The sequence below is a fragment of the Grammomys surdaster genome, unplaced genomic scaffold (genome assembly GCF_004785775.1).
Source record: "Grammomys surdaster isolate TR1022 unplaced genomic scaffold, NIH_TR_1.0 190, whole genome shotgun sequence".
In the NCBI taxonomy this organism is placed as follows: domain Eukaryota; kingdom Metazoa; phylum Chordata; class Mammalia; order Rodentia; family Muridae; genus Grammomys; species Grammomys surdaster.
Window position 1 is genome coordinate 2,234,186 of NW_021604635.1, and position 10,286 is coordinate 2,244,471.

The following is a 10,286-nucleotide window of genomic DNA, read 5'->3' on the forward strand; positions in this document are numbered from 1 at the left end:
ATACAGTCTTAACACAAACACATAGTGCTTACCACAAACACTGTAGTGCACAGAGCCCTCATGATAAATATCTGCAGAACTCTGCTCTCAGTCCTTCTTTGACTGACTCTTTCCCTCTGTACGTCTAACCTATTTATACATTTTAGGATCTCACAAGTATGGATTCTAACTTAATAATACCCCATCTGGATAAAATTTAAGATAACTAAATGAACACAGGGCTGGTGAGAGGGCTCTGTGGGTGAAGGCACTTGCCCTGAGTTTACTCTGAGGGACCCACTCGAGAGGCAAGAACTGTTCCTGAGGAACAGCTGCCCTCTGACCTCGACATGCAGGCCGTGATTTGCACAGCCTGCCAGTTCATTCCTAATAATAACATTTAAAAAATAAGAAAGATGGGGAGAGTGTAGTGTATTAAATGGCTTGCTGTTCGAACATCCTGCCTCTTCTCAGCTGCCTTCCTTAAGAACTATTGGTGAGGAGGAAAGTCCGTGCAGTAGCCTTCCTGAAAGGACACACCTGTAGGCCTGCTTTAAAGACTGTATTGAAATTCTCTACATAAAAAAGCTGGGCTTGGGGCTGGAGAGATGGCTCAGCGGTTAAGAGCACTGACTGCTCTTCCAGAGGTCCTGAGTTCAAATCCCAGCAACCACATGGTGGCTCACAACCATCCGCAATGAGATTGGATGCCCTCTTCTGGTGTGTCTGAAGACAGCTACAGTGTACTCATCAATAAAATAAATAGATGAATCTTAAAAAAAAAAAAAAAAAAAAAAAAGCTGGGCTCGTAAGAGAAACTATATTGACCATATTCTGGTTGTTCTCACCTGAGGAGAAGACAAACATGCTCTCTCTCTTTTCCATTTCAAACCGCGAGGCCATCTCCTCCTGGCTAGCCTCCTCCTCGTCGCGACATTCCTGTAACTGCTTCATCTTTTCCATGAGAGCTTCAACCTCAAAGAAGGAGTCACTTACCTGGAGAGAACACTTCGTCTTACATATGGCAGGCACAGAATGAAACTTAGGAATTTCATTAAGTCTGTCTCATAAGAATCTTTATCTTACCAGAATATAGTAAAAATACATTTTCATATAATATTAATGCATATTAATAATAAGTATGATTGTTTTAGCCTACTGGGTAAATATATTTATAATTTAAGATATGAGAAAAGAATTTCAACAAATTATAATGCTTTCTAATCTTATAACAACATAGTAACTACTTACACTATTTTAAAGATTAAAACAACACTGTCAATTTAAAGCAGAACTGAAAATTAAGTATTTAAAATTTAGCTTCTACTTGCTCAGGGAAGTAAGTACACAGAGTATAAACTGTCAACATGTCTATCATTTTAAAATAGTAATTGTTCTATTTATACAGTTTACCAATTAAAAATGAGCCATGTCCTCAGATGGCTGGCTGGCCAGCAGCACCGGTGGCTGGGCTAGCGGCTGTCACTGGCTGGGCTGACCCCAGTGTCTTTTCTAGAATGCTGGTCTGACAGGGGCAGGAGGGTAAGGAGAGTCACACTTACTACACACTATATCCTTATTCTAAATCCTGGATCACATCTACGGAAGACACACTTCATGAGAGAAGTCTTAAAATTTCAAAAATAAATGTTCAAATACAAGAGTAATGTTTTTTCCTTCATGAATTTCATTTCTTTTGCTGAAACTGTTCCTTCTATCTGTCTGCCTGAGATACGGGGTCTCATGTAGATCAGGCTGGCTCTAGCTAGGTAGTGAAGCTGAGGATGGCCCTGTGCTTCAGACCCACCTCCTGAGTGTGTGTGCATCTGTGCACGCGAGGCAAGAACTCGACCAACACCACCAATGTGCTAAGCCCTCAACTCTGCCGCTGCTTCCTGACCTCCCCTCATCAGCCCTTCAGGTGTCAGCTGACAGACACACTGTGAGCACTGCACTTCCCCCTTCCCAGTCATTCTCACACAGTACTCTGCACTCCCCTCTAGTGCACCAAACACAAGCTGTAATACTTACACGATACTGATCAGAGCCTGCCTCCCCCAGAAAAAAAATCTCTACGGGTGAGGGGCCTGCTTAATTTACTAGAACAAATAAATCTGTTGTACAATGACTGCCAAGATAATTCTGTGTTAGGAAATTTTATATTTTATATGATATGTGATAGAAATTATGGTATAAAGCATCCCCTACTATGCCCTTTCTCCAGTAATCTATGCTAGAAAGTGTTTCTGTGGTGAACTTGAGGTTCCTCTGACACATAGTTCTCTACAGGCTCTAAGATACAGTCAGTAACCAACTCCAAAACAAGGAACCACAAAGGCACGCTGCAACACACACACTCTTGATTTCTTTTTCTATTGGGATAAAGTCTCATGGAGCTGAACCTGGCCTTAAACTTGCTATACATAGTTCACAATGGCCTCGGATTCCTGATGCTCTTGCCTTTACCTCCCCAGTGTCGGTGCATGTCTTTAATCCCTGATCTAAGGAAGCAGAGGCAGTTGGATTTCTATGAGTTCAGGACCAGACTATTCTACATTCTCAGGGTCTACTCTGGAGTATCGAGATTACAAGGATGCCTACCATGTTTGGCAGCAATTCAATATAAAATGTTAATACTGTATTTGGAAATTATTTTTATTTGCTTTTTAAATCATTTTCATTTAAAAGTATACATATGATCTACTCCTGAAGATCAGGGTCCATCAGCTCACTGTCTAGTGACATCAGTATAAACTATAGACCTTCTTTTAGCTTACTGTCCAGTGTTACCAGTATAAACTATACACTTTCTAAAAAATGCAAACTAAAAATCTGGGTATAGGGAGCTGAAGAATTATGTAGAAACTTTACATTAGCCTAGTACTAGAACCAGCGAAAGGTAAGAAGCCAACTCCCAGGATCCTTCCTAGCAACTGACACACAATCTCTCGGCCACACTTAGGACCTCCAAGCTTGGAACCTATCAGAATAGTACTGTGGTTCGTCCTAAGCTGTGATGATTCCTCATGTTACTCTCACTGTATCCAAATGGCAAACAACAACCACTGAAGCTGGCAAATTCTTCAAATTCTTCAGGGACATTTAAGACCTTATCACAAGAGCTTCCTGTTGTATAGGAAACATGAAAGACCCCGATGCAGAGAAGCTTGATAACTTCCTCAGCATCGACTATATAAAGCAGTTGTCACCCTGCACACCGCTGCCTGTTTCCTATGGTAACAGTACACAGGTTCTTTTTAAGTACAAAAGAAATCCTTCTCATTATTAATGATGTGAGGAATTTAAAACCACTGTATACAACAATTAAAGTTACAGAAAAATTCAACTTGTGGCCACCTAAATAGTTCAGTTAGTAACCATGCTGCTTCCGCTGAGAGCCTTGTGACCAAACTTTGATCCCTGGAACCCATGTAAAGGGGAAAGGAAAGAACAAGCTCCAAAATGTTGTCCTTACATATATGCATACATACACACATACACACACACACACCCCTTAATGAAAATAAAAACCAAATTGTTTTGATTCATTTTGAAGAAATAACAAAACAGAAGCTAGAAGTGAAAATATCTTAGTCACGTTTCTATTGCTGTGAAGAGACACCAGGACCAAGGCAGTTTATAAAGAATGCATTGAACTGGGAACTTGTGTACAGCTTCAGAGAGTTAATCCAATATCATCATGGTGGGGACATGCAGCAGGTAGGCAGGCTTAGAACTTATATCCTAATTCACAAGCAGAAGGCAGAGAGAGCTGCTGGGAACAGTGTGGGCTTTTGAAACCTCAAAGCACACCCTCAGTAACACACTTCCTGCCACCAAGTCCACAGCTCCCAATCCTTCCCAAACAGTTCCACCAACGAGGAACCAAGCACTCAGATATGAGTCTATGGAGGCCGTTCTCACTCCAAATACCACAGTGTTTTAACAGATGTATACTCAGCTGGTATCATTACATTCTGTATTTGTACAAAATTAAACAGAAAAAAAACAAGGGAAAAATTGGAATATCAATGTTGACTTAATTTTCTAAAAACCAAGCAATTTAAAAGGCAGCCTTTTGCTGAAGACAAGGAAAAGGAGAAGAAAGAAGAAGAAGAAGAAGAAGAAGAAGAGGAGGAGGAGGAAGAAGAGGAGGAGGAGGAAGAGGAGGAAGAGGAGGAAGGCGGAAGAAGAAGGAGGAGGAAGAAGAAGAGGAGGAGGAGGAGGAAGAGGAGGAAAGAACATTGCTGCTGCCGGCAGGAAGGTTTCTCTATCAGGGTCACTATTTTAAGCCTTCCCTATCACAGCTGTGGACACTGGGTATGAGCTGGTCCTGCTTGGCTCACAGACTTGAAATGACGTGACTGGAACCTCCTAGAAGGGCCCACAGTTTTGAACACCCCATAGCGTCTAGACTAGTGATGGGCCTTGGAGGTAGAAATAAATTCATCCTTAAAAGCAAGATCTAACACATCTATAGCCTTGACAGGTTTCCTAGCAGGCTGGACGAAGCACAGTGGTTGTAGTAACTAGTCTTCCTGGCCTCATGACACATCAGACACTTACTGAAGCATTTCCAGCTGCGTTGACTTGCATCTCATCCACACTGTGATTGCCATTCGTGATGTCACAGATGCAGTAGTTACTAACAGAAGGAGGTCTGAAGGTGTGGCCACCATCGCAATGAATCTCTGGGCTAATTCCACAGCCAAACGTGAAGGAAGCAAGCGAGTGATAGTGTGTGAGCAGGACCACAGCGTGAACCAGCTCCGCGAGAGACCAGCTGTGCTCCTCCGCTTTCAGCAGCCCCTGGCGGGTGAGAAAGGGCTTTCAATCTGAGATGACTGAGAACAGGACTAGACACCATACAAAGCCAGGTTAAGATTACAATTTAAAATACATAAATTCAATAACTTGTTGAATTTTATTAAAATATATCTAGAAATATAGGCTTAACTTCTACTAATGCACTGTCGTTTTGAATCTCAAATAACTGATTTAAAAATGTAAGATAATTCTATTTTGCTTACAATGATTTGCTGTGTTTCAGATGTTGAGTAAGGGATGAATCACTCTTATCAGTGGAAATGTAACGAGTTTACGTTAAAGTGAACACCAGTGTGGCAAATATCTGTTTTTCATTTATAAGGCCTCTTAAAGGAACTTTTAAAGACAATGGCTTGAGCAATTTCATTCTAAAGATTCTTAACTCCTTGATTTTGTGTTTAAAAGTTATGCATAAATCCTTCAATTTGTCAAACTCTGTGTCCCAGGTGCTTATATTATTTATCTATTTTATAATCATGTGTGTTTCCTTGACAATCTAATAGGTTCTGTATTAATCATATCCAAATTTCACACCTTCCTGACAATTTCTTCTATAATGCAATGGTGTTTAAAATGTTCCATAACATGGATGGACAAGATCAAAAAATATATTTTAAGTGTTTCCATCTTGTGGTACACATTTTCAGAGGAAGTTAATTTTTTTTTTGAACTCTAGAATCAGAAGGAACTAGTTTAAGATGTTACCTACAAGTAAAGATGGAGACATAGCACTTCATGCCTGTAAGAACAGTTGAACCCTGAAACACTGACCACAGGGACAGAGACGCGGGACAGCAGGACACAGGACAGGGACAGAGACGCGGGACAGCAGGACACAGCGCAGGAACTGCACTCTGGAAGACAGTTTCTGTCTAGCACAGCACTGACGTACTGTGCAATCCAGTAGTCACGCACCTACTTATTTATCCAAATAAGCTGAGAACTTTTGTCTACAAACATTTACACGTGAATTAAACAATTTTATTCATATCTGGTCAAAGTTAGTACTAATCTGGAGGTCCCTTAAGTAAGTGAATGGGAGTGTCATTGAGCAATAAAAATAAATGATCTATGAAGTCATTTAAAAAGATAAGATCCAGATGAGGTAGCTTAGATGTGTTGTAATTCCAGCATTCTAGAGGGTGAGGCAGGAGACCAAAAGTTCAAGGCCAGCCTTGACTACATAGCAAGTCCCCAGTCAGCCTTGCCATAGCAAGACTCTCTCTGAAAACAGACAGACAAACAAACAGAAATACATAAAGCACAGGACCTTCTCTGAAAACAAAAAATACACAAGTAAAAATAACCTCATATGCAGATTGCCAAGTGAAAGTCAGTCTGCAAAGTTCTATACTATATGGCACCAACTATGTAACATTCTGGAAACAATACACTGTAGATATAATTAGAAACCAGCAGTTGTGGGGGCTCAGGAGAACACACAACACAGTGACTACTTAGTACCCTGCATGTACAGTAATAATAACATGTCGTCATGTTCTTACAAAGAGCACTGTGGACTTTAGTCAACAGCAGTGTCATCAAAATTGGCTCATTACTTATAAGTAAACGTACCACACAAAGTCCAGATGATAAGAGCACAAAGATGTGTGTCTGGGGATTTTCTGTGTGGCTTCCCCTTTTTTTCCTGCCTTCTCTCCTTCCTTTCTTTTGGTGTTTTGAAACTCAGGCCGTCCAAGGCCAGCTTCAAACCTTGCTAAGCAGCTGACGATAACCTTGAACCTTGGATCCCTGCTCCATCCTTCCTTCCTTCCTTTTCTCCTTCCTTCCCTCTTTCCATCCATCCACCCATCCATCCATCCATCCATCCACCCACCCATCCATCCACCCATCCATCCATCCACCCATCCATCCATCCATCCATCCATCCATCCATCCACCCATCCATCCATCCATCCACCCACCCACCCACCCATCCATCCATCCATCCATCCATCTATCCATCCATCCATCCATCATCCATCCATCTATCCATCTATCCATCTATCCATCCATCCATCCATCCATCTCCCAATTCGGGGATTATGGGCTTATTCCAGCAAGTGCAGTCCCTGCAGCAGGGGATAAGGCCAGGGCTTTGGGTATGCTAGAATGCACCCGCTGAGCTGGACCCCAGCCCTCTATCCAGTTTGCTTACAGACCCTCAACTGTTCTGAAAATCACTGTCACTTTAAAAACTGTGACACTGAACATACGTACCTCGATGTGTTCTTTGGTAATAAGCCAAGGCCTATGGGCTAACACTTTGTTAAGTTCTCCTAAATTCTGTAGTTTTTGAGGAGCATTCTCTAAACCATTGAGCCACTTGGGGTCCCCACCAACATGAAGGAAGTCACTGACGTGTAGATTCACCAGGTAGGAACACTGATGCCTTGCTGCCGCCTTCACAGAAAATAAAAAGAGAGTGCAGTTATGTTAAAAGTTTCAACTAAGCCGGGTGGTGGTGGCGTACACCTTTAATCCCAGCACTTGGGAGGCAGAGGCAGGTGGATTTCTGAGTTCGAGAGTTTGAGGCTAGCCTGTCTACAGAGTGAGTTCCAGGACAGCCAGGGCTATACAGAGAAACCCTGTCTCGAAAAAACCAAAAAAAAAAAAAAAAAAGTTTCAACTATTATGAATCTGTTTATAACAAACAGAATAGATTTTTTTTTTTTTGGTTATTCAGTTTAAATTTTCCAGACTACAGAAATACAGATATTATTTAGAAATTTTTAAAAATCCAATATAACACATAAAACATCTCAGAAATATTTTAGAAACAAAATATTGCTTAAAAAAATAAACTTTAGAAATGTTGCCTCTATGCCAGCTTTCAGAAAACCTTCAGACTATGAAGCAGTTTCAAGGAATCAGGTATTTCAACACAAATTATTCATATTTGGGAGGTAGAGGCAGGAGGACCAGAAATTCATGGTCACTTGCAGATATATAGCAAGTTTGAGGCCAGTCTAGGCTACACAAAAGCTTTTGCTGGGAACAGAGGGAGGGTAGTGGGGGAAAGAGAGAGAAGGAAGGAGGGAAGGAAGGAAGGAGAGAAGGAAGGAAGGAGGGGAAGAGGGAGGGAGGCAAGGATCTCTTACATCTTATGTTCTACTTTAACCTAAGACAAGAGTGCTCTGGTGCAGCATGCAGGCTCAGTGAGTGAAGGCACCTGCCACCAAGCCAGACAGTCTGAGTCTAATCCCACGGTGAAGAAGAGAACCAACTCCTTCACGTTGTCTCTAATACATACACACGCACATGCACACGCACACACACAGTGCAATTTTTTAAAAGAAATGGTTCTCAGTATTATATAAAATGACTTGTAGTAGTATTTTTTGGTTCTATGTAAAAGCATACTTATTTAAAGCCAGGAAAAATAGAAACTATCTGATTATATGCCATTACAAGTCAGAATATGAGTTCAAGAGAGACAACAAGTAATATAAGTATTTATCCTTGTGTCTAAAGCATTAATCCTCTTAAAAGAGATTTAAAAAAAAAAACAAGCAAAAAGAGATTTTCCTTGGATGTTTACAAACCATGATTCCAATGTAGTGTCGATAATGGAGGGGCAATGGCCCATCCATTTGCAGTAGGTAGTGTTGAGTCTTTAAGAAACTTTCTAAATACTGAGGATGGAAAACCATCACTAATGTAATGTTATCCAGACGACCCAAAGCAGCAAAGGAGTCTGCAAACACAGCATGCATCTGTGGGTCTTCACTCCCCACTTGCAGCATCTGTAGAAATGAGAGGGAAGCTACAGTTACATACACTGAGAACTGGTGTTAAAGAAAGCAGGAATGTGGTGCACTGTTCCATTTACAAGTAGGTCACAGTTTACTGAGAGGAGTTATGTGTTTACAGTTGTATCAAAGCTGAAGAACAGTGCCATTCTATGCTGGGAGAGAAACGGGCTGAACTGACCTTCGGTTAAAGGGTCTAAATAAGCTGCTTGTAGATTTGACAAGAATCCAGACGAGAAGCAGACTTGGATTATTAATACCCAGTTTGCCAGCAGACATTAAAACCTTCCCTTACAACACTAGTCTCATTTAATGAGAAGAGAATCACAATTAACAGCAAGAACTGATGACAACAAGGCACAGATGTTTCTACATATGTACAATTAAAGGTCCGGTGTAGCACTCTTACCAACAAGACTGAGCACCCCTGCTTCCAAGCATACCTAAGCAAGATCTAAATAGAAGCAGGAGGAGGGCACGTCAAAAACAAGTCTCAGTTTTACTTGTTTAAATACAGGTGCTTAAGCTGCATCATGAAATCCTAGAAATCGATGTGACTATGACACCTTTCTAATCCCATTAACTCATTGCCAAACATGAGTAACTCTGAATAACTGTGTAAAATATGTTGTTGACCAGCAATCATTCAGATGCCAAGATGTAGGTCATGAAAATGTTTCCTTAAAAGCTGGCAGTTCACTGTGTACTTTCAAAACAGCATACCTCCTTCTCTGGGATGAACCTGCTTGGTCCGTGTCCTAGTGGCCGAGGGATTCTGATTCCGAGTTCCTAGAAAAGAAAATGACACCATCTCAGTCCTCCAGCAGTAAGCAGCACAAACTAAGGCTAAAGGAGCAAGAGGAAAAACAGGCAGTTCAAAACAGCCAGGCTTGCTAGTCATTTGTTCTCAGGGCTATATATACACACCAGCTCCTCTATTTGCATCACACAGCTAACACCTTCTAATATGACTCTGACTAAAAACAATAAAACCTGTTTCACTAAAACCAGAGTTTTGCATAAAGCTCTTGGCAGAGAGTCTGGAACAGAAAGTTCAGCACACAGCAGCCAACCCTGTAGGCTGTCAGTGATACAAAACAAGACCAGTGTGTTTGTACATCCAGAACTCAGCAAAAGCATCACTCCTCGCCAGGAAATAAAAACAAGACCTCTATATAGACACCTTAAAACATCGTTATTTAAGATATCATTACTGTATTGATAAAACACCTCAAAGCAAGCAGAGGTGCGTGACAAGTGAAAAGGTAGCTGAATTCACAGAAGCTTGAGGAGTCCAGTGGGGCACGCTCTTCGGTTGAGTGAAAACACTTTGGGAAAACCAAGTCTGTGCCTGTTTACAATCTTGTTAACATTCTGCCTTTTGACACAATCTAGAATTCTTTCTCTTATACTGACAAAGCAACACATTAACAGGAACAAAGAGCCTACTGTTAGGACTTCCTCCCCTATACAATGCTCTTGACATAATATCAAAATAACCATAATAAAACTTCTGAGGGCAATCAGTGCATTATCACTTTAAGCTGTAAAATACAATAAATACAACTGAAGATTAATTCTTATTATTTATAAAATTATGTTACATTCAAATACTATTTTTTGTTTTAAAAGAGGAGGACTATTGGCATGGAGGCAGAGCCTGCAGCCAAGCATAAAACTGGAGCTCCAGCCCCAGCCCCACATTAGGTAGACAGAGAGAACTTCTAC

The 10,286-nt window shown here is 41.0% G+C and overlaps 1 protein-coding gene across 3 annotated transcripts in view; it reads right to left on the bottom strand.

Moving 5' to 3' along the window:
• Nucleotides 1-10,286, bottom strand: part of Sesn1 (sestrin 1) — a 96,124-nt gene that overhangs the window by 5,396 nt on the left and 80,442 nt on the right. For all 3 annotated transcript variants that reach the window (XM_028769037.1, XM_028769038.1, XM_028769039.1), the window contains exons 2-6: nucleotides 9,282-9,347; nucleotides 8,352-8,552; nucleotides 7,027-7,209; nucleotides 4,546-4,788; nucleotides 828-975 (exon numbers count right to left, since the gene is read on the bottom strand). In XM_028769037.1, the coding sequence (XP_028624870.1) occupies nucleotides 828-975; nucleotides 4,546-4,788; nucleotides 7,027-7,209; nucleotides 8,352-8,552; nucleotides 9,282-9,347 (841 nt within the window). The remainder of the gene's footprint in view (nucleotides 1-827; nucleotides 976-4,545; nucleotides 4,789-7,026; nucleotides 7,210-8,351; nucleotides 8,553-9,281; nucleotides 9,348-10,286) is intronic.